Here is a 25,356-nt window from a genome sequence, read left to right on the forward strand (position 1 = left end):
AGCATTACAGGTAGAGAATACAGCATGCTGTGTGGTGTTACAGGTAGAGAATACAGAGTGCTGTGTGGTGTTACAGGTAGAGAATACAGTGTGCTGTGTGGTGTTACAGGTAGAGTATACAGTGCTGTGTGGTGTTACAGGTAGAGAATACAGCGTGCTGTGTGGTGTTACAGGTAGAGAATACAGCGTGCTGTGTGGTGTTACAGGTAGAGAATACAGAGTGCTGTCCGGTGTTACAGGTAGAGAATACAGCATGCTGTGTGGTGTTACAGGTAGAGAATACAGTGTGCTGTGTTGTGTAACAGGTAGAGAATACAGGGTGCTGTGTGGTGTTACAGGTAGAGAATACAGTGTGCTGTGCGGTTTTACAGGTAGAGAATACAGCGTGCTGTGTGGTGTTACAGGTAGAGAATACAGTGTGCTGTGTTGTGTTACAGGTAGAGAATACAGCGTGCTGTGTGGTGTTACAGTTAGAGAATACAGTGTGCTGTGTGGTATTACAGGTAGAGAATACAGTGTGCTGTGTGGTATTACAGGTAGAGAATACAGCGTGCTGTGTGGTGTAACAGGTAGAGAATACAGAGTGCTGTGTGGTGTTACAGGTAGAGAATATAGCGTGCTGTGTGGTGTTACAGGTAGAGAATACAACAGGCTGTATGGTGTTACAGGTAGAGAATACAGTGCTGTATGGTGTTACAGGTAGAGAATACAGTGTGCTGTGTGGTGTTACAGGTAGAGTATACAGTGCTGTGTGGTGTTACAGGTAGAGAATACAGCGCACTGTGTGGTGTTACAGGTAGAGAATACAGCGTGCTGTGTGGTGTTACAAGTAGAGAATACAGCGCTGTGTGGTGTTACAGGTAGAGAATACAGCGTGCTGTGTGGTGTTACAGGTAGAGAATACAGCGTGCTGTGTGGTGTTACAGGTAGTAACTGTGTGCTGTGTGGTGTTACAGGTAGAGAATACAGCGTGCTGTGTGGTGTTACAGGTAGAGAATACAGCGCTGTGTGGTGTTACAGGTAGAGAATACAGTGTGCTGTGTGGTGTTACAAGTAGAGAATACAGCGCTGTGTGGTGTTACAGGTAGAGAATACAGCGTGCTGTGTGGTGTTACAGGTAGAGAATACAGCGTGCTGTGTGGTGTTACAGGTAGTAACTGTGTGCTGTGTGGTGTTACAGGTAGAGAATACAGCGTGCTGTGTGGTGTTACAGGTAGAGAATACAGCGCTGTGTGGTGTTACAGGTAGAGAATACAGTGTGCTGTGTGGTGTTACAGGTAGAGAATACAGCATGCTGTGTGGTGTTACAGGTAGAGAATACAGTGTGCTGTGTGGTGTTACAGGTAGAGAATACAGCATGCTGTGTGGTGTTACAGGTAGAGAATACAGCGTGCTGTGTGGTGTTACAGGTAGAGAATACAGCGTGCTGTGTGATGTTACAGGTAGAGAATACAGCGTGCTGTGTGGTGTTACAGGTAGAGAATACAGCGTGCTGTGTGGTGTTACAGGTAGAGAATACAGTGTGCTGTGTGGTGTTACAGGTAGAGAATACAGCGTGCTGTGTGGTGTTACAGGTAGAGAATACAGCGTGCTGTGTGGTGTTACAGGTAGAGAATACAGTGTGCTGTGTGGTGTTACAGGTAGAGAATACAGTGTGCTGTGTGGTGTTACATGTAGAGAGTACAGCGTGCTGTGTGGTGTTACAGGTAGAGAATACAGTGTGCTGTGTGATGTTACAGGTAGAGAATACAGCGTGCTGTGTGGTGTTACAGGTAGTAACTGTGTGCTGTGCGGGTGGGACCACAATGAAATGATAAAGTACTGCAAATATTTCAGTAACACAATGAGCCTAGATGTTCTGCAACAGATTTGGGCGGGAATGGGCAGGGTGGAGGACTGTGATGAACAGCTGAGGGAAAGCATTGCATTCTGGAACCAGTACTGCATTCTGGGAACTGCTCAACCAGGAAGTACAGAAACACAATACAGAACACAACCCCCTAAAACAAATGGATTTTTGGCAGTTTAAAAACTGGGATAGATAGGTAAGTAATGCTATATGCATTTTTTTTAACCTCTACCTGGAGTTACCCTTTAAATGTATGTTTAGAGGACTACTCCGGGGGGGGGGGGGGGGGGGGGGGGGGATAAAAGCAACTGTCCGAAATATTTTGACTTGTTAATTACTTCTGTATGCACTGCAGGAAGTCATGTAGTTTTTCCAGACACAGTACTCTCTGCTGCTGGGACCTGAAAATGAATGGAGTGATGTCACACCTGTGCAAACTACTGGGTCCCTGTTCTCAAGATTGTGTGTTTTGAGGGAATGGGGGGTTGCGATTAGACACGGGATAACTTTGCCAATTGGGAAAATCCCTTTAATGCGTGTGCCTTCTCAGAGTTGTAGTTGTGCCATATTCTTTCCATTATGCCTGCTGCTTAGCACAGTGTGCTGCTGTAATCTTTTATTATGTTGACATTTGCATCACAGCCATAGCCGTGTGCACCTGCTCATGTATATTAGTTGTTCTGGATGTGCTGACCAGATTTGTGTTTTTCACATGTGACATGCACATGTATATTATTCAGTTTTGTGACTTCCCATGTTAAAGGGATACTCTAGAGAATATATATATTTTTTTTTTTCAAATGAACTGGTGTCAGATTTGTAAATTACTTCCATTTAAAAAAAATTAAGTCTTCCAATACTTATCAGCTCAGCTGTGGTATATTCTATTCAGAAAAAGGAGCTTTTCTTTTCAATCTTTATTTATTGAAGTTTTTTTAGTTTTGACAACAATACTTTAGGGAATACAGAGAGAAAAGAGGGGGGGGGGGGGAAAGGGGTCGGGACCCCATTATAGATTCAGTTCAAAACTGTACATACTATAATACATAATGTAGATATAAGTTACAGAGTCATAACAGTCATAACAGTCTTTTCTAGATATAAAATATAGAGAGGGTCTTAGGTGAGAGGGAGGAAGGGGGGGGGGGGGGGAGGAACCAACAGAAACATGGGAGGGGGAGGGAGTCCTGCATCCCCCCATATCAAAGACTCAAGAACACAAGTTTAAATGTAAAAGTAAAATATCCATATACAGATATGTATTGTATATTTAAAAAATATCCAAGGATTCCAAACCTTTAAGTAGGCATCATGTGAGAAGTTCTACCAACTAATAATTTCCTTCAGCCTCCGGGTATTCTCCACCCTTTCAGTCCAATGAGATATTGATGGGGGGTCGGTAGGCCTCCAATGGAGTGGGATAAGCATTTTGAATACAGTCACCAAGTGGGTAATAAGAGAACGTTTATTCGGACAGAGAGAGGGGGTTGGTGCCCATAAGAGTACATATTCCGGGGAAAGTGGGGAATTTGAATTGGGTAGTTTGGAGATCCAGAAGGACACTTGTTTCCAGAAAGGGCGAATGGCACTACAAAACCACCAAATGTGGGACAACGAACCTCTTTCTCTACCGCATCTCCAACATGTGTCATTGGGTGTGAGTCCATGATCAAACAAGAAGGCTGGGGTACTATACCACCTAGCAAACAACTTGTAGGAGGCCTCTTGTACACCTACACATGTGGAGAGTGAGTCGCCATAAATTTCAACTTTTCTTCTGAGAAGACTATTTGGAGCTCCTTCTCCCAGGCTAAAATACTGCGTGGTTTACTTTCATTATTCCTGGACGTAAGGTGGTGATAAAGTTTGGAGATGGCCCTTTTAGGGGGGGGGGGGGGGGGGCTGGAAAAAGTGCTAGTGTTTCTAACCAGTTGTGTGGCCTAGGGGGTGATATTGATTTACTGTATGTGTTACAGATATGAATTATTTGTTGGGCTTCGGAATCATTAGGAGGCAATAAGGAAACAAGATTGTGTGAGGATTGTTGTTTAAGCAAATCTTTGAATCGCTTTTTCCGAAGGCGTAGCCACAACGGGGGTACTTCTTTGGGCCTAGATCCTAACACTACTTGAAGTAGATGTAAAGGGGTAATGGGGATGGCAGGGAAAATTCAGGGTCTTTTAGCTGAAGGGATTGAAAGACAAGGAGAGTGGCTCGTAATGTAGGTGGCAACACCTCTCTTGTTTTGGGGGTAGGATCAGGGTGCCACAACTGAAATTCCCTAAATATGGCTTAGTAGAGAGAGTTCAAGGTCAATGTGGGGTGGATAGGATTCAGGTAAGTTTCTAGTCAGGGCAAGCCATGGTGCGAGATGTGAAGCTTCATAATAAGCTCTGAGGTCGGGAAGGGCAAATCCTCCTTGGGATTTCTGAAGTGATAATTGTGCATATGAGATGCACGTTTTTTTGCCCTGCCAAAGGAATTCTTGGCGTACGGAGCAAAAGAAAAATGTAGGAATTTGTATAGGGATGCATTGTATTAGGTAAAGAAATTGGGGAAGGATATAGGATTTTAAATAGTTTTTTCTTCCTACCCAAGACATGAATGGCAAGCGGAATGAGGAAAAGTGTGATTTTGCCTTTTTTAGGAGTGGGGGGACATTTACTTGAAAGAGAGATGAAGGGTTTGGAGGGATTTTTATTCCTAGATATTTAATTCCCTGGTAAGGCCATAGAAAGGGGTAAGAAGATTTTAGATGAGGGATAATATTAGTAGGTGCAGAAATATTCAGGGATTCGGATTTTGTGTAGTTATCTTTGAAATCAGAAACACTGCTAAATTTATGAAAAATATCTAAAAGCGCAGGGAAGGAGATTTTCGGGTCAGAGAGAAAGAAAAGGTCCTCTGCAAAAGCAGCAGTGATATGTTCAAAAGATCCTATTGTTAACCCTGTGACCCGAGGATCCGAGCGAATTGTTTGTATTAGTGTTTTCATCACTAAGATAAATAAAGAGGGGGGAAGAGGGCAGCCCTGATGGGTTCCATTTGTAATTAAAAAAGGGGGTGCCATTGATTCTAATTTTAGCCCGGGGATGGGAGTAAAGTGAGAAAATTGCTTCTATAAGTGCAGGGGGGGAAACCAAATTTTAAGAGAGTGTGACTCATGAATAGCCAATTTATTCTATGAGGGATTTAGGGATCTAAGAAGTTTTCAATGGAGATTTGCTCCTGCTCCTGACAGTTCGTGACATGGACAGAGGTGGCAGCAGAGAGCACAGTGCCTGGACGATACACCACTTCCTGCAGAGCACATAGCAGATGATAAGTACTGGAAGACTTGAGTTTTTTGTTTTTTTTTTCATTGAAGTAATTTACAAATCTGTATAACTCTATGACATCAGTTAATCTGAAAACTGTTTTCTCCGGAGTACCCTTTTAAATAGTTAGACCAGAGTTCATTGCAGGTTGTAACAAAACAGGAACAGCAGCAGGGATATGTGTTTGTGTGTGTTTGTGAATTATTGATTTCTGCATTGATCTTTTATAATTAGACAATATTTAGATAATCTCAGCATGGTAGATGGAGATACTGCGACAGATTACTCCTTCCTTTTCCTCTCTTAGCCATACAGATGACACAGCCCTCCATTTCATCTATAGCCATGGATCAGCCACCATAATAAAGGCCTGGCAAGGGCCAAAACGTTGTCTCGAAGTCCATAGCCATGATCTACGTGGTATATATTTTACCGGTGACCGGTATTGTGGTTGATGAAATAAGGATTTTCATATTGGGGGGGATTTATCAAACATGGTGTAAAGTGAAACTGGCTCAGTTGCCCCTAGCAACCAATCAGATTCCACCTTTCCTTCCTCACAGACTCTTTGGAAAATGAAAGGTGGAATCTGATTGGTTGCTAGGGGCAACTGAGAGTTTCACTTTACACCATGTTTGATAAATTCTTCCCCATGTTTTTATTATGCGCCATATCAGTTATTTTCTATTCTGCAGTGGTTTTCATGGTTGTCCAAGAGAAGCAAGAAAAGGAACAATGTCAAAGAAGGGGAGACAGACATCAACAACGTCCACCCTACAATGGAATCTTTACTGGATGAAAGTCAGAAAGAAAATATGTATGTGTTATAGATTTATACTTTCTGAATCTACTATGGTGTTTAAAATAAAAAATCAACATATGAGCTCATCATCTAAAAAATGGTTATATATTATAGGATAAACAATTTAAGACTTAAAGCGAATCTGTACCCACAATCTGTCCCCCCCCCCCCCCCCAAACACTTGTCCCTTCGGATTGCTGCTTTTACTCCAAGATCTGTCCTGCGGTCCGTTCGGCAGGTGATGCAGTTATTGTCCTAAAAAAAACTTTTAAACTTGCAGCCCGTGCCAAACGGCAGTATCTGTGCCCTAACTTTGCACCACCCCTCCGTCCCTCCTCCCCACCCTCTTCATTCTTCATTATTATGAATGCTGAATGCTCCAGGCAGATTGCTTCCTATTCCTCACCTGTGTCAGCCCGGCACATGGGCTGGATCATTAAGCAGCTGTGTAATGTTCAGCATGGAGAAAATGTTCCAGTGGCATTCCTAATGATGAAGAGGGTGGGGAGAAGGGACGGAGGGGTGGTGCAAAGTTAGGGCACAGATACTGCCGTTTGGCACGGGCTTCAAGTTTGAAAGTTGTTTTTTAGGACAATAACTGCATCACCTGCCGAACGGACCCCAGGACAGATCTTGGATTAAAAGCAGCTATCCGAAGGTACAAGTGGTTTGGGGGGTCAGATTGTGAGTCACTTTAAAGGGGTTTTTCTCAATCTCAAGGTACTGGACCTTGAGATTTTTAAATAGAAGTAAATTCCAAAGCTATCTAACTTTCTGAAACCAGTTGATTTGAAACAAAAAGATTTTCGCTGGAGTACCCCTTTAATTGTACTTAGTTTATAATATATAACATAATTAAATTATAATGCCTTTAATGCTTTTATTTGTATAGCGCCAACTGATTCCGCAGCGCCTTAAATAGTTTTGTCAATGTTGATTCCTGTCCCCATTAGGGCTCACAATCTATATATTCTGTATGTTTTGGGTGTGGGAGGAAACCGGAGTACCTGGAGGAAACCCACTCAAACACAGAGAGAACATGATGTAATGTGCATTTTTATCTAGAGTATATAATTCTGAACCCATCCTACAAAATACTTATTTTTATAAGACTTGTTTATAGTTTCTGTTGTCATTTCAAAGCTAACATAACAGATTAAAGCGACTCTGTACCCACAATCTGACCCCCAAACCACTTGTACCTTCGGATAGCTGCTTTTAATCCAAGATCTGTCCTGGGGTCGGCAGGTGATACAGCCCCGGCAGCGCTGTGTCTAACGGCTGGGGCTTACATTTGTATATGCATTAGGCTGGCACACCCTCTCTGTCCTTCCTCCCCACCCTCCTCATTATTAGGAATGATCCAGGCCGATTGCCTCCTATTCGTCAGCTGTGTGTATAATGAACATGGGCTGGATCGTTAATACACCTGTGCAAAGCTCAAACAGCAGTAATTGTTCCTGGATCATTCTTAATGATGAGGAGGGTGGGGAGGAAGGACAGAGAGGGTGTGCCAGCCTAATGCATATACAAATGTAAGCCCCGACTGCAAAATAATGCCATAATAATGTCAATGCCATTCAGTCACATCAATTTTCCAACATTCTATCAAGTTAATCACTGTAATATCAGGCACAGCTCATGACATCAGCTTTTTTTTCACTTGTATTGCTTTTGTTTAAAGGAAAGAAAAAGAAGGAAAGAAAGAAAAAGTAAAGGCTGTTAGCCCTATTGAAATTGTAAGTATAGCATTGTTTTATGGAATACATGTGAACTATACATGTGAGTTGCAGCTGTGTGGGTTAAAAACAACAAATAAGAGTCAGGTGTCCCTTCCTACTATAACAAATAACCCTGAGACTCAATCCCCAATTGTTTTATATACACAGTGGTCAGGGGCATAGCTAGGATTCACAGGGCCCCATAGCAAAAATTTTTAAGGGGGCCCCCCTCCCCTACGCACGACACAAAGCACTGAGCATATATATATATATATATATATATATATATATATATTATATATAATATATATATATATATATATATATATATGTGTTTGTATGTATATATATATATATATATATATATATATAAATATATGATTTACTGCTGGTGCACTGATAACCCCTGACCTCTACACATTTTCCTTTCCCACTTGATTGCCAGCTGAAGAACAGAGGTCAGAGGTTATCAGTGCAGTGAAGCAGAGATCTCTGTCTTCTGCTTGTTAACCCTTTTTTGTGTTGCAGCATGTAAGTAAACGTTGGGTCACTTACACACTGCAGTACATGAGGGGTTAAGCAGAAGGACACACGCTCTTATCTTCTCCCCTGGGCCCCCCTCCTGCACAGGCCCCATAGCAACTGCCTACCTTGCCTCTATGGTAGCTACACCACTGATGGTTTATTATTATGATTGTGCATGCAGGACATATTTCCAGTATCCTCTTATACCTTTTATAATGGTATATTCAGGATCACAGCTAGGTAGGGTCTATTCTTCATTGACCATTTTAGCCTTCTATTTGCAAACTGGGTCATAACACTTTTCCATGAGAAATGTAAACAATTTATGCGTACACAAGGCAGCCAGTTATTGGATCCAAATGTAAGGATTCTACACAATAAATAAAGTGGAATAAACCCATGGGATTAAAGGGGTATAAAAAATTAACTTTTCCCCTATCCGCAGAATAGGAGAAAAGTAGGATCTCTGTACCCCCCTGCCGAATTCCGTTTCGGCTCCGTCAGCTCTGCTATAAATAGAGCAACGAACAGAGCCAAGTACACTGGAAGCGATGCACTCAGCTCTTTCCATCAGCTCTATAGGAATGAATAAAGCTGTGGGTCATGTACTGTACCCACGGCTCTATTTATAAGAGAGCCAGTGGGGCCCAATACAGGGTACAGAGGTCGGATCGCTATTTTTCCCCTATCCTGTGGATAGGGGAAAAGTGAATTTTTCCTGGAATACCACTTCAACAATTGGGCACATGTAGGCACTAACTATGCTAGTTTGATTGCATAACATAATAATACATTAGTGATACCACTAAACGTAGAGCCTATACAGTTGTTATGCACTAAACTTAGTATCTTATTATCCTTTGAATCTGATTTTTTTTTTTAGTTTCGCTATGCGGATGGGCTGGATATCTTCTACATGATTGTTGGGTCTCTTGGTGCAGTCTGCAATGGGATCTGCCTTCCTATAATGCACATTGTCTTTGGTGAAATGACTGACAGTATGTTGTGTCACAACTCATCAACACTAAACTCATGTAAGCATACTGAAGTTAGCAAAAAAAAAAAAAAAAATTATAAAAAGAAAAGGATTTAAAGAAATGTATTGTTTATTATTATTTTTTTAAATTACTTATCTTTATTATTTTATTTAAAAAAACACAATAAAAATAAGATAGAAAGAAAGGTTCAAAATAACTATTTCCATAGTTAAAAATAAATAGAACTCTTTCAGTCTGGGGCTCTCTGTATCTCCCAGGAACGACCATACATCTCGCTATGGCTTATGATCTGTACAGAATACCTCTAAAAATAGAAGAAAGAAATGTATCGCTTTAGATACATTCAAATATTATGAGACCTATCGTTTAAAAGTGTTTTTTTTTTTTCCAAATTAAAGAAACAGCAGCACAACAAGGAAGGTGTTACATTTAGCACTGATCTGTTGCTTCTTTGCTTCTGCTGAGACACTAAATGGGGGGGGGGGCACACTTCAGCTACACTGGTTTGTACATAAGGGACAGCTCCCCAAAACTTTATGCATGGTCATAGTTGAGAACAAAGTCTTGATTTACCTTTCAGGAACATTGTGGATCATGTTAAGAAGGCAGGCTGACTCAGGTTGCTGGCACACAGCCCTGACTTCCTCATGATCTCTGTTTTCCTCATGATTATTTGCCATGCTAAACCACAACCCCAGTTTCCGTGTTCCATACCATTCTAGCTGTTACTAAAGACAAATGTCCCCTAACAATAAGCAGTGAACAGCAAATTGCCTGGAAAGGAGACACCTAGTGGTCAAGACTTTAGAGCCATTTTTCTGGTCTAAGAAGTAATATTGTGGCAAATTAAATGAATTACAAATAGGTTAGTAACCACATATCACTTGGAGGGAATTTTTTTACATGGCAGTGACCATGCAAATGCACTATAAGCCACAGCCTCCCCTGTGAAAGCAGTGTTGTGTTGGCATGCTCCCCAGAAGTTGAGCACCAGTTGTGTGGGGACAACCCCTTTAATGCTTAACTTCAATGTTAACCCTGATCATATGTTCCAAGTCAAAGGTTCTAATATGTATTTGTTATGTTTTTGTGTTGACAGCTCATTGTAAACAGTTCAAACCATTAGAAGAACAGATGACAACGTAAGTTATATGATCTGTGTATGTTTATCTGCTAATGCTAAACACATAAGACACAACATAACTAAACCTTTTTCCTCTGACAGCAGACCTCAGGTGCCTTTTTGTCTGTCCTCATATACATTAGATCAGATCCTAACTAGATCCCAATTTGTCTGTCTGTGTGGTCGGCTTAAATTCAGTACCTGGGTATTTTTCACCATTTATAGTAGAGTATTTCAGATTATTATGTTACTTGCATAACACATGGGAAAGTGGTGACTGGGAGGCATTAGAACAGCTGTTGCAGGGGATCAGGGTAGGTGAGTACTTTTTTTTCCCACACCCCCCGGTCATATGTAAATTAATGTATTTCCCCAGACAACCACTTTAGAGGTTATTAGCGTATTTTGTCTTTTAGAAGCAATCATTATCATTTGCAGTAAGGGTATGACCCCATGTGGTATATACACTGATAGACACATTTACAGTAGCAGCAATGTGGATGAGATTTTAAGAAACACAAAATCCACATGGAAATTGACCTGTGTTGTGCAATTTAAAGGGGTTTTCCAGGATTAGAAAAAAACGCAGCTACTTTTTGGCAAACAGCACAACCCCTGTCCTCAGGTTGCGTGTGGTATTACAATTTAGCTCTATTCACTTCAATGGAACTGAGCTGAAAAACCTACACCCAAACTGAGGACAAGAGAGGTGCTTTTTATGGAAGAAAGCAGCCATGCTTTTCTAAGCTTGGGTAACCCTGTTAAGCATGTCTGTGTATGTTGTGGATATGCAGATTTGTCCACAACTCTATATATATTATTGTAGCTTCACCATAGTATTCATCTACAACTACTTTCCCCATAGGTTTTCCTATTACTATGCTGCTATAGGAGCAGTTGTTTTAGTTTGTGGATACGCACAAGTTTCATTTTGGGTTTTAGCTGCTGCAAGACAAACGCGTAGAATGCGGAAAACATTTTTCCATTCGGTGTTATCCAAAGACATGAGTTGGTTTGATGTCACTAAATCTGGAGAACTGAACAGCCGTCTCACAGAGTAAGTACTACAGAGGAGATTTATCAAACTGGAGTAAAGTAGAATTGTCTTAGTTGCCCCTAGCAACTAATCAGATTCCATCTTTCATTTTTCAAAGAATCTGTGAAGAATTAAAAGTGGAATCTGATTGGTTGCTAGGGGCAACTAAGACAGTTCACCTTTACTCCAGTTTGATAAATCACCCTCTACATCTTTTCATGTTGTAGTATTGTTGCGTTATTTAATATATATTATTTGCTTTTAATTTCTAGAGACGTCAATAAAATTAACGATGGGATTGGAGACAAAGTCGGTCACCTTTTGCAAAATTCTGCAACTTGTATAACTGGATTAGTAATCTCATTGGCAAAAGGGTGGCAGCTTACATTAGTATACATGTCTACAAGTCCACTAATGGCATTGTCATCGGCATTTTGTTCTAAGGTAAATAGCACATTTTACCATAGTAAATAATAATAGTAAGTACTCAACAACATCTTTAACATTTGCCGTTACTTGATACTTGCCAGCTGTCTCTATAACTCCCATAGACCAGAATGGAGAAAGTGCAGTCATGTGTATTCATTGCTTCACAAAAACTCTATGGGGGAGATTTATCAAAGGGTGTAAAATTTACACTAGTGCAAACTGCCCACAGCAACCAATCACAGCTCCTCCCTCATTTTACCAGAGCTGAAAGCTAAGCTGTGATTGGTTGCTGTCGGCACTTTGCATCAGTCTAAATTTTGCACCCTTTGATAAATCTGGGCCTATGTCTCCAGCTGGGGTCAGGAGGACCCTCACTTGCCAAACACCTGTCTGTAGATGTTCCATACTTGTGCAAAAACTCCTTTAACTACATTAACCTCTTGAGGGGATCAGCCAGCTTCATCCCAGGTGGCTGTAAGTCACTGACAATAGGTGGCACAGGGCAGCCTGCAATGCCGACTATATAACTGTTTAGATGGCAGCCTAAGGCCTTTACAAAGCCTCTGTGACAATGATAAATCTTTTTTACAGGCTATAACAATAAATTGCAGATTGTATTGCATTGGTTTGTACGAGCAATTGAATGATTGCTTATAAAAGTCCTCTAGGGGAACTAAAAGTAAAAAAAAAAATCCCAATAACAGAAATTCATCCCCTCCCCTTTTCTCATTTTTTATACGAAAATGTTTAAATGTTGGTAGAATTGCTTTACAAGGTGAATGGCATAAATACCAAAAAGTTGTTGTTTGGTTATTTTTTTTCACATCCCAGAAATTCCCACTTCAAAATAAAAAAAGCAACAGCAAGCTACAGCTACGCCAAAATGAGACTCCACACAGTCCCATAGGTGGAAAAATAAAAATGTTATAGTGATCAGAAAATGGCCTGAAGTAAACAGATAACAATACTTTTTCCACGCCGTAAATGAGAACAGCCGTTCCTTTAATAAAATACACACCGTAAAATACACTCGGTCAAACCGTTGTTTTCCCACAATGTATTGAACATTGCATTTCATTGTAGTATGAAAAGAATGGCCATTGTTTAATGGAAACCAACAGCTGTTCTTTTAAAAAATATTACGTTGTGTAAACATAGCCTAAGGCTATGTTCACACACTGTATTTTTACAATAAACAAAGGCCACTATTGTAGGTTGCAACAACGGCCATTGTTTATTGACAGTGTGCAAATAAATTACAGTGTATTAAATAACAGCCATAGTGTATACACTACAGCCAGTGTTTTCTGCGGCCACACATAATAATTGACAGGTCTATTTTGTGCGGCCGCTATTCAGTGAACAGCGGCTGTATAAGATAGCCTGTGCTCACAGTCTAAACTACAGCTCCCAGCCATACTTTACACTGTGGTCTATGGCAAATTGGAGCGTGGGCACACCCGATTTTGCCCGCATTCTGATTCAAATAAATTGATGTTCATCCGCCCGAAACTACAATATTGGGTGAACATCTCAGACATTAGTGGTTGTTTGACACGGCCGGATCAAAGAACAGCCGATGTTATTGCCATGTGTGAACATGGCTCAAAATTGAATACCCTATCCCAATTAGCAAAATTGTAGTGTGCATCACCTCCCCAACTCTCCAATTTTTTTTGTTTCACTGTATATTTTATCATAAAGTGAAGGGTGTTGTTAAAAAGTACAATATAGTTGTTCCCACTAAAATCAAATTTTACATGGCTCTCCAGATAGAAAAATAAAAACATTAAAGAGTACCTGTCACCCCCCCTGCCGGGGTGACAGGCTCCTGACCCCCCAATAGAGCAACTTATACGTACCTGATCGTGCCGGGTCCCGCTTCTTGACACGGTCAGGTGACGGAGATTTCAACGCCCGAAGCCCGGTGCGCACGCTCCTGAGATGAGTCCAACTCTCATAGAGAATGACCGACGCTCCGTCATTCTCTATGAGAGTTGGACTCATCTCAGGAGCGCGCGATCAAGTACGTATAAGGTGCTCTAGCGGGGGGTCGGGAGCCTGTCACTAGCACTACATAAATAGTATAAGATCTGATACTTACCTCACCACACTTCCCCGGTGTCCTCCTACGGCGTCTGGGTTAATCATTGGGCTCTTAAGTAAGAATAAGATGTTTTTTATGTTTTATATAGGGAAAGCTACATAAATGTATAAAGTACCAGAGTTATTTAAGGATATTAGAAAGCATGGAGGAAAAAAGAAACACCCAAAAATGAAAATTTTCTGGGTTGTTAAAAGATTGAACAAAATCCTTCACAAAATCCGTCGCCCCATGACACAAATCTATCATTGTCTTTGTTAAAATTCCTTCACAACCTGTGCAACATCTTAATGTTCTATAACACTAAAAACACGATTCTTTATACTCTGTAAATAGATGATGGTGTCCTTGACAAGCAAAGAGCTTTCAGCCTATGCTAAAGCCGGAGCCGTGGCAGAGGAAGTTCTCTCTTCGATTCGGACAGTAGTGGCTTTTGGAGGACAAGAGAAAGAAATAAAGAGGTGTTTTCTTAGTTTTCTGATAGACACAAATCTAATACACGTCTAACTTCATGTCATTATTTTTATTTTTAGATACACAAATAATTTGGGAGAGGCCAAAAAACTTGGTATCAAGAAAGCCATTGCATCCCAGCTAGCCCTTGGCTTTGTGTATCTATTTGTTTATGCTTCATACGGGCTGGGATTTTGGTATGGTACAATTCTAATTTTGGGAGATCAGGGATATACTGTTGGAGATGCCCTGGTGGTAAGTGTTTTTAAAGGAATTTTTTTTTGTTCATGATCCCTGTTATACAGATATATTCACATGGAAATTAACATTGCAAATTGCATTCTAATAAGTATTAACAGTGTCTTAGTGACTTTTATTATGGATAACCTTTAAAGGAGAAGTTCAGCAAAACTTTTATAAAAGTATTGTATTGTCCCCTAAAAGTTATACAAATCCCCAATATACACTTATTACGGGAAATGCTTATAAAGTGCTTTTTTCCCTGCACTTACTACTGCATCAAAGCTTCACTTCCTGGATAAAATGGTGATGTCACGACCCGACTCCCAGAGCTGTGCGGGCAGTGGCTGCTGGAGAGGATGATGGCAGAGGAATGCTCAGTGTCCCTCCAGTGCCCTATGTATATAAATGGCCTTTTGGCATTATGAAGCTTTGGTCAGACTCCAAGAGTAATGCATGGTACACAATGTTTTCAAATGTAAAATAATGTACTTGTGGAGAAGGAATCCTCTATCTGAGTATCATATCGTCAGTTCTGTGTCGACAAACACTTCAGAAGAGAAGGATTTAAGGGGAGTTATTTCTGACAGCTTTAAAATGAGTCACCGGTGCAACCAGGTTGTGGGGAAAGCTAATGGTATGCTGGGCTGTATAGCTAGAGGTATAACCAGTAGGAAGAGGGAGATTGTGATCCCGCTGGATAGAGCTCTAGTGAGACCACATCTAGAATACTGTGTCCAGCTCTGGAGACCTCACCTACAAAAAGATACTGATAAAATAGAACGGGTCCAAAGACGGACTACAAAAATGGTGGAGGACTAAATAAAGTTCAGGAGGGAAGTGTTTTTATTAAAAAAAAAATATTAAAAAAGGGGCAGAGGTTAGTTGGGAAAATATGAGAAACAACGTGAACAAATATTACTGTAATGAAAGAGTAGTAGATGCTTGGAACAAACTTCCAGGAGATGTGGTAGGTAAATGTACAATAACAGAAAACATTTTATACAAACGAACACTGGGCTTAGTTCATAAGAAATAAAAATGATTTTTATTATGTATAAATAGGTACCAAATACACATCAAATTTCATTGGAGTAAAGTTAAAAAAATGACTACAGTAATTAAAAAGTACAATTTAAAAAGAGGTGTCAGCAGAAATAAATCTGCATGGATAGAGCAATTGTGATAATGTCTCATATATTAACCTCTATCTTAGTATGTTACACGGGGATATATATGTATCAGATTGCTTTTAAAAGTCTCCACCGCCCATCGCTGCGTGGAATAGCGGTGGGCAACCGACGATTTGAGAAGCAGCATACATTACCTAGCAGGGCTTCTCCTCCGCTTCGTCCTCCTCCCCGGGTCCCGCGGCGCAGCAGCAGCTTTGGTGCGGCCTGGCTGAGCTGTCAGACCGCTCAGCCAATCACAGGCCGGGACCACCGCGGCCAGTGATGATGGTGCTCCGCGCGACCCGGGGAGGAAGACGAAGCGGAGGAGAAGCCCTGCTAGGTAATGTGTGCTGCAAGGGCTGCAAGGACATCAGTAATGATGTCCCTGCAGCCCTTGCTAAACGATCATCGGGCCATGGAATAGGCCCAGTTTACATAGTTGATCGGCCCATGGAATAGGGCCCTTGCACTGCATAGTATGTCCTGCCTGTACTACCACTGTTACTTGCCTGACAGAAGTAGTAGTCAGCATGTGTTCTCTCCAAGCAGTAAGACAGGTTTGGCAGACTGTGGACATTACAGAAGACTTTCCTAAGGTGAGGATGTGGCTGCCAGTGTTCATGAAGAGGCTTCGCTTCCGAAGCTCACTAGACTCTGCTAGACTGTACACATCCTGTAAATAATACAGTTATAGGCTATGTTCACACTAAGTAAAAAATAAAAAAATCAATAAAAAGGCTTCCTCTTTTTTTTTTTAAATATTGCCAGTTTATAATTGAAGTCAATGGAATGCATTGAAGTCATAGGAATCACAGCATAGTGTACCTAGTGTATTAATAACAGCCGTCGTGCATGGAGGCCATCAAAATAACATTTCTGCCATTTAATCGCGCAAACATGTTCATAATATTCATGGCAATAATTTTCATGCTTATTTATAGCGCAAACATTTTAAGTAGTTTACACACCGTACATTGATTTTACTGTTCTTTTAACCGTTCTTTGTGTTAAATTCAATGGACTTTTCCTAGGGAGCTACTAATCTAGTCACATGATCACAGGTCCTTCACACTGTTACTGTCATTATAACTTTCAAAATCTAAATCAACAATAGATGTTATATAAAGCAAGTTTACAATATACATTCATTACTTGTTGTTGTTGTTGTTATCATGCTGAAAAACAAAGCTATACTTACCAGAAATTCAGGTCCATTCTTCAGAAGGCAGATTTTCTGACTTGTGCTGGTTGGAAAAAAACGGACTAAACACATGAAGTCCTGGCCAGTACAGAGAGTCACGGCTCAATGCATCCATCAATCACATGACTGTCTTCCCTTTGTGAGCGTTCAGATGGCCTGGGAAAAACATGACTTTTCTGACTGTTTCCTGTTTTTTGAGAAAAAATGTCAGGAAACAGGAAGTGCCGTGTTTTCTATGATAACTATAAAAAAAAAAAGCAAATTGCAAATTTGCTTTATATCACATCTACTCGTGATTTAGACTTATAATGACTTATAGCGAGTTATAACGACTTTAAACAACTGCACTGTACACAATGGGGGAGATTTATGAAAGGGTGTAAATATACACCTGGTGTAAATTGCCTACAGCAGCCAATCACAGCTCAGCTTTCAGGTCTGGTAGAATAAAAGCTGAGCTGTGATTGGCTGCTGTTTACAACAGGTGTATATTTACACCCTTTCATAAATCTCCCCCAATAGCTTTTAAATTTGGACAAGAGATGGCAGCAAAGCACTAAAATTATTCCCATTCAGGATCACCTAGGCTGTACACTGTTTTAGAGCTGCAAAGGAATGAGTTACATAACATCACACCCATATCACATTTGGTGCCCCCGGCACACCTTACAAAATAACATGCACTAATAGCTGAAATTTTTACTATTATAGCCAAAATCTATCTTCTCTGACAGATCTTCTTCAGTGTGGTGATCAGCAGCTATTGCCTTGGACAAGCATTTTCTCATTTCGAAGCATTTTCTATTGCGAGAGGTGCAGCCTATGGTATATTTCAAGTCATTGACCAGGTAAATCCAAAGTGTGCATAAAACTTCAGTCGGGTTCAAATGGAATGGGTCCAAAACACGGGAAAAGGTGCAAATCTTTCCATTATAGCTTTTCTCTGTGTTCTAGATCCACCTCTGGTTTTGGTTTGACATACTGACCCGGATATTATATATGACACAGTGAAGCATGAGGAAAGTTTTGTATAGAATCTTATTGATGCATAGTACTGTTTTTAAGGTGCATAGTGAATATAACATATAAAAAAATCACATGCTAAAAAGGTATAGAATACAGGGTACTTTCAGTTACCGCCTTTGAGAGGGGTCTATGCAGCCTTTCTTATATGCTATATTCACACAGTGTATTTTCTGAGACATGAACGGACGTTGTTGGCGATTAGAGCAACTGCCGTTCTTGCCTTAAAATACTGCACTGCATTGAACTCTATGGGAAACAACAGCCGTGTTTCCTACACTGTATTGAACAACGTCCGTTGTTCCCCTACAGCCACACTAATAATTGACATGCACTAGTGCAGAAACAACAGCTGCTGTTCCCACTCTGTCCACACAATGTATGGCTGTTCTGACGGCCGTAAATTGCTTGGACTTTAATGGTTAATCGGATTGCAGGCACACCCAAATGTGACCACAATCCAACTAAAATAAAATGGCGTTGCTGTTGCCTATATGGTGATATCGGCCCCAGGAACATGTCAAACAGTGACCGTTGTTTGACACAGCAAACAACGGCCATTGTTTACACACTGTGTGAACATAGCATAAAGTGTACATGTCATTATTAAAAAACTTTTGACATGTCATAGAGACATGTCAAATGCTTTGATCAGTCTTAGGGCCCTATTCCACCGGACGATTATCGTTAGCATAATCGTTAACGATTAACGATCTCAAACGACCGCTATTGCGAAAGACCTGAAAACGTTCACTCATTTCCATGGAACGATAATCGTTACTTATGATCGTAATTGCGATCGTTTCTTCTTCCGTCTTTCTTCGCTATTGCGTTCGTATCTATTGCGAACGACCGAACGATGTCTTATTCAATGCGAACGATTTGCGAACGTTTTGCGAACGAGCAACGATAAAAATAGGTCCAGGTCTTATAAAGCGATCAACGATTTCTCGTTCGGTCGTTAATCGTTACTGCATTTCAACCGAACGATTATCGTTTAGATTCGAACGATTTAACGATAATCTGAACGATAATCGTCCGGTGGAATAGGGCCCTTAGTCTGAGTGTTCAGACCGGCACCTTTCATGAGAAGGAGACAATTTGGTAGCAGTCTCCTTGATTCCCACCATCTCATCAATCATCACCACCTTGTGTCAACCACAATTATTTGCTAATAACATCTGCCTGAACTTCGCTCTTCGTGCACCTCTACTATTACTTTGATAAACTCCATACCCTCAAACAAAAATAAAATCTTTATAAATTGTTTTCAGACATCTGCTATTGACAGCTTTTCCTTAGACGGTTACAGACCTGATATTATGAAGGGAGATGTGGAATTGAAAAATATTCATTTTTGTTATCCATCTCGACCAAATGTGCAGGTAAGAGCAATTACATTTTTTTTTAAGTTTGCTAAAAATTTTTTCCATAAAATTAAAATTTTTTAATAAACAATAAAATTTTGGTGCAATACAAGATCTTTTCTTTTTTAGTTTTTGTGTGTGCAATAGTAGATAACTGTAATTTATACTGCATGGTAAACACAGTAAAACAAAAAAACAAGCCCCATAAGAAACTAGCGCTTGTTAAGTTCCTTCGATAGAAAAATCAAAACATTATGAGCCTTAGGGTTTGGTGGAATATTTTTTATACTTTTTGGTATTTTTATGGTGCAAAAGTAAAATATGGTATTCATAATCATACCAGGTTATTGATTCCACCCGATGAACCTCATTAACTTAAAACATAACAAAAAAAACAAAAAAACAAGACATTATACTAATCCCAAAGTGATTTACTTGACAAAAAAAATAGCTCCCAACAACTAAATAAGTCAATAAAGAAAAAGTAAGACTATTGAAATACGACAATAAAAAAGTACTTGGTTATTTAGATCCAAAGTAGCCCAGCCAATTGGCGACTAAGTCAGCCGCGGATGGGTGGGCATGCAACATCACAGCTCCAGCACCCAGAAGCAGCTGAACAGTTGGAGCCAGGGAGGTAAATGCTCGGAGTACCCCTTTAATATCATTATGGAAAAATAATATTATCTGGGGAAGGTTTTTTTGTTTCCAATAAAGTCACAATAAATTGTAAATATCCCCCCAAAAATTTGATTATTATATAATGATGTCATTTGTTTTTAAGGTTTTAAACGGACTGAACATAAAAGTTAAATCTGGACAGACCGTGGCCCTGGTTGGACAAAGTGGATGCGGTAAAAGCACCACAGTGCAGCTCTTACAGAGAATGTATGACCCACAAGAGGGATTGGTAATTGTTTTTTGCTGTCCTCCCACCCAAAAAAATCAGATTTTAAAAAGTGAACAGACTAGTTTCTTAATATAGTTGGACTAATTCTTCCATTGTCTGATATGCTGTTGTAGATAATGGTTGATGGTCATGATATAAGATCCATGAATGTCAGACATTACAGAGAATTAATCGGTGTGGTCAGCCAGGAGCCCATCCTGTTTGCAACATCTATTAAAAAGAATATTGAATACGGAAGAGACTATGTGACCGATGAAGATATTGAAGCAGCCGCTAAAGAAGCCAATGCCTATGACTTCATTATGGCACTGCCCGAGGTAAGCATAAAGCCCACCAAGGCCTTAGCCTTATAATATCCAAGTCTGCAGTCTGTAGCACTGGGTATGTACTGTATCTGTCCGAAGACAAGAGAATTGTTTAATGGAACATATTATAATTTTGTTCTGTGTAAAAGTATATGATCACAAGGGTCAGTGTTTGGCCCATTATTTCTATTCCAGAAATTTGAAACTCTTGTTGGAGAAAGAGGCGCACAGCTAAGTGGTGGCCAAAAACAAAGAATAGCAATAGCCAGAGCCTTGGTGAGAAATCCTAAGATACTTCTACTGGACGAGGCCACCTCCGCTTTGGATACTGAGAGTGAATCAGTTGTGCAAGCAGCTCTAGATAAGGTGAGTAGAATAGATGCATGTCTGAAAGACCCAGAATATCTGGAAGTGTCCTTTACCCAACTCGGCTAATATGTGGCCCCTACTGTCATCATTGTCAGCAGCATATCCTCCATTTACATGGCCAATGTACAGATAGCAAATGGCAATTTTTCGACCTGCACAAGCTATACCAGCATCCAACAGACAAGAGTTTTAATAGTTGGCTGATCTGTACGCCTTATACAGGAGTCAATTCCTACAAACTTCATTCGGCCATTAATTTCCATTAGGCTAGGTTCACACACAGTAAAATAAATGCTAAATACAACAGTCATTTTGATGTTATTCTATTCTTTGTGTGTGTGTGTGTGTGTGTGTGTGTGTGTGTGTGTGTGCCAATTTTCAATCGACTTCAGTGGAGCACATTATTAGGCTATGTTCACACACTCTTTTTTTAACAGTGGGAGTGTTATCTTTTAGGATGGCCATCATTTTGTATCCAAATAAGGTCCGTTATTTGCCGTTAAATGCTGTGCGTCCAATAAAAATTATTGTCATTTCAACAATGTGTACATAGCCTTATATTGAAAATATGCAGTATTTTTACCTTAAAATTATTCCCATATTTTACCTTTATTTTACAGTGTGTGAATATAGTCTGAGGCCATGACCACACAATGTCTTTGTTTGATTGTTTGGCAGCCATTTTTTTGGACAGCCACATTATGCAGCCAAATAACAAAACTTTATTTTCAAATAATGGTTGTTGTTTTGAAATAACGGCTGCTATTTGGTCGCAAAATGACAGCTGTAAAAAAAAACGGCCGTCAAACAGCCAAAAAAATTAAACAAATTATTTTTTTAAATATTTTCCTTATTGCTTTTTTTTTTTTTTTTTAATGCTTTTGTAAATTTTTTCTGTGGTAAACTTGTGAAGTTACAGGTTTAGGCTAGATTCACACTATGTAAAAATGATGGACGTCTTTCAGAACAATGTCTGTCATTGCAAAAAAAATATCCATTATTGTTGAAATAATGTCTGTTATTTGCACAATGATACCTGTTGTGAGTTTTAGCCAATAAGGAGATACCTAATGTTAATGTTTTATGACTTTTGTTTAAAAAGATTGTTTACTATTTTAGTAATTATATTTTTTTCATTTATTAGCTAACATGATTAAACAATCACATTTAATTTCCCTTATAAAATTATTTTGTAAATGGAATGTGAAGGTTTTTTATAAAAGGATTTTTAACCGTTTGAACTGAATGTACCTCACGAAGCACTGGAGGCGGGCCCGCCGGCCCGCAGTGTGACAATCCCCTCCCCTCTGTGATGCGGCTCTATTAGAATCAATGAAGCCGTGTCACATAGAGGAGGGCAGATCATTACACTGGGTTCAGTGCTTTGTGCTGGGCCGATGCTCAGGAATAGACCAGAGCCATGTCACATAGAGGAGGGGAGATCGTTACACTGGGGCCGGCGGGCCCGCCTCTAGTGCTTCGTGGCGGGGCGGTGCTCAGAAATAGACTGACGCCGCACACAGGAACTGGGTGGCGGTTCAAAACAAGACCATGCATCCCTGCACCGGTCTATTCATGTAAAAAACCTAAAGTGATGTACCTACTGGTGCATTCACTTTAAATAAAGATTAATTTAAAAAAAGCAAACTTAATTTTCTTGTTATAATTCAATGAATGTAAATTTCTTCACACCAATGTAAATGATATATAAATGCCTACTGCGTTCATTATATTTAGATATATTAATAGGCAACCATGCGAATGTTATTAAGGTTTTACAAAGCCAATAATACCCTCAGCACATGCAGAGTAGTACATTCTACAGTATAGCTGCAGAACCAGTATTATCTATAATATACATTAACAAGCAAACAATCTGTGGCTCTATTAATATTAATTTTGTTATTTTTAGGCCAGTAAAGGACGTACAACAATTGTCATAGCCCATCGTCTAAGCACAGTATGGACAGCAGATCTAATTGTCGTCTTGCAAAATGGCATTGTGACTGAGCAAGGTTCTCACTCGGAATTAATGGAGTTAAAAGGAATATACTATACACTTGCTACAGCACAGGTAGAGGGAGAATGAAATTATATTTGATACAGTAGCGGGGCAGATGAAAAAGGAAAGATTTGTTAACAGATGAACAAAATTATTTATCTGTGCCACACACTCTTCTGCCTACAGAATGTCCTAGGTGGAAAAGAAACAAGGGTTCAATGCACCAAAATGTAGATGTTATTTTCAGCATGTGTCAAAGATGAAATTTTTTTTAATGGGGTGGGATATGGGTGTGACACTGTATGCTAATATTTTGCAGTTTATACAAGGAACAGAAGATAATAATGAGAAAAAAGAATCAGCAAATGGAATACCCAGTAAGCCAATGTCAATAAAGTGTCCTAACTCGCCTCTAAAGAATAACATAAAAGAGGGCAAGAAAGATGAAGATGATGAAGCTGAGAATGAGGAAGAGGTAATTCCTTATAGAGTTTATCCTACCCTTTCTGCAATCTGTTGGGGGTGGGAGCATGTTGCGGGCATTGCATGCCTGTGAAAGCACCTGCACATACACAATGTCCAAATGTTGCTGGGACATCTGTAACATCGGACAGGTATTTGTTATTTCCCACAACATGCTGCCACCCTCGCTCATCTGTGGAAGTTATCACCACGGAGAGAGGAAGGAAGTAGAGCCCTGGAGAGCAGAAGAGCAACAACGGCCGTACTTTGCATGCTGTGAGACATTGCCTTATTTTCTATGGGATCCCGGCCGGAGCGTATACACATAGTATACACTCCGGCCAGGATCCCGTGCGGCGCCGCAAAGAACTGACATGTCAGTTTTCTGCGGCCGCAATTCAGTGAATTGCGGCCGTAGGAAACCCTGTCAGTTCACATAATGAAGCGAGCCGCTCCGGCAGCTTGCTTTATTGTGTCCTAAGGAGAGTTCTGATGCGGGCACGTGGTGATGTGGGCGCGCGGTGATGCGCCCGCATCAGAACACTGCGGCCAGAAAGTACCGGGTGGAATGATCTTTGCAGAGACCGGCCGTTCACAGTAGATGTGATATGAAGTTTGCAATATACATTCTTTGTTTTGTTATCATGGAAAACATGGCACTTCCTGTTTTCTGACTTTTCTTTTTCTCAAAGAGTCAGAAAAGACTCACAGAGAAGGCAGTCATGTGATTGATGGACACATTGAGCCATGACTCTCTGTACTGGCCTGAATTCCTGTGTTTAGTCTGTTTTTTTCTACCAGCTTAAGTCAAAAAATCTGCCTTCAGGAGACTGGACCTGGATTTCTGGTAAGTTCAGCCTTGTTTTACAGCAAGATAACAACAAAAATAATGAATGTAAATTGCAAACTTGCTTTATATCACATCTACTGTTGATTTAGATTTTGAAAGTTATAATGACAGTGACACTTTAAGTTATTGGACTCTCTCTGCATCCTTTCCTAATCTATAGAGATGAACAAACCTTGAGCCTGTGGCATTTAATTATTGGTGGCTGAAGAAGTTAGATGCAGTCCTATTGCTGCCTGGAAAACATACATCCAGCCACAGGCCATTGGCTGTATCCGTGTTTTCAAAGCAATGATAGGGCTGCATCCAAGTTCTTTAGCCACTGGTAATCAATGCCACAGGCTCAGGTTTGGACGAAACCCAGCATACTCGTGGTACGCTCACCTCTACTAATCTACAAACTAACAAACTTCAAAACTCCCTTTTGGTGAACTGTTCCTTACTGAATATTTAATCTTTATTGAATTAACCTTTCTTAAAGTCTGAGTAGTTCTACCCACATAGGGCACTCCAAAACATAAATTACAGAGTATAATTCTGTAGTTTATTCTTCTCATCTCCCCCCCCCCCCCCGCGCCTCTTTGTAGCCACATTAAATAAATGCTCTCTTCTATCTAGACCCCCAGCCCCCTTCTTTGCTCCCTCTATTATTTTCTGTAGAAACATATTTCTTTAAACCTTTTCTCATTCATTTGTTCCTCATTATCATAATTATGTGTCTCTGCTTTATTTTCTTTTTTTTCAGGACAGTCTTCCCAATGTGCCTTTCCTAAAACTTTTGCAGCTTAACCAGTCGGAATGGCCTTACATTATGGTTGGGACTCTGGCATCATTAATTAATGGGGGAAGCCATCCAGCATTCTGCATCTTTTTTGCCAAAATTATTGCTGTAAGTTAATTAGAAGATCAAAGTACTATGACTAAACACATTTCCCGTTGGTAAACACTGATAGCACTACTTATAAGACAAATTCCCTTTAGATAACAATCCTGAACCAATACATATAAGTGCTCCTATACATTCCAGAGTAAATCCCCCTGTGTCCTGACGAAGGAGTTGTTCCTGAATCTACATAGAGGATGAGAGGGCTGTACTAGTTT

The 25,356-nt window shown here is 40.1% G+C and overlaps 1 protein-coding gene across 4 annotated transcripts in view; it reads left to right on the plus strand.

The window, feature by feature from the left end:
• ABCB5 (ATP binding cassette subfamily B member 5) overlaps positions 1–25,356 on the plus strand; it is a 61,723-nt gene that overhangs the window by 19,658 nt on the left and 16,709 nt on the right. For all 4 annotated transcript variants that reach the window (XM_069960480.1, XM_069960478.1, XM_069960477.1 and 1 more), the window contains exons 2-17: positions 5,862–5,983; positions 7,653–7,707; positions 9,098–9,248; positions 10,312–10,354; positions 11,201–11,392; positions 11,644–11,815; positions 14,241–14,365; positions 14,438–14,612; positions 17,705–17,818; positions 19,268–19,378; positions 20,145–20,270; positions 20,384–20,587; positions 20,771–20,941; positions 22,857–23,018; positions 23,266–23,421; positions 25,001–25,144. In XM_069960480.1, the coding sequence (XP_069816581.1) occupies positions 5,946–5,983; positions 7,653–7,707; positions 9,098–9,248; positions 10,312–10,354; positions 11,201–11,392; positions 11,644–11,815; positions 14,241–14,365; positions 14,438–14,612; positions 17,705–17,818; positions 19,268–19,378; positions 20,145–20,270; positions 20,384–20,587; positions 20,771–20,941; positions 22,857–23,018; positions 23,266–23,421; positions 25,001–25,144 (2,139 nt within the window). In that variant the 5' untranslated portion in view covers positions 5,862–5,945. The remainder of the gene's footprint in view (positions 1–5,861; positions 5,984–7,652; positions 7,708–9,097; positions 9,249–10,311; positions 10,355–11,200; positions 11,393–11,643; positions 11,816–14,240; positions 14,366–14,437; positions 14,613–17,704; positions 17,819–19,267; positions 19,379–20,144; positions 20,271–20,383; positions 20,588–20,770; positions 20,942–22,856; positions 23,019–23,265; positions 23,422–25,000; positions 25,145–25,356) is intronic.

This window comes from Dendropsophus ebraccatus, chromosome 2, assembly GCF_027789765.1.
Source record: "Dendropsophus ebraccatus isolate aDenEbr1 chromosome 2, aDenEbr1.pat, whole genome shotgun sequence".
Taxonomy (NCBI): domain Eukaryota; kingdom Metazoa; phylum Chordata; class Amphibia; order Anura; family Hylidae; genus Dendropsophus; species Dendropsophus ebraccatus.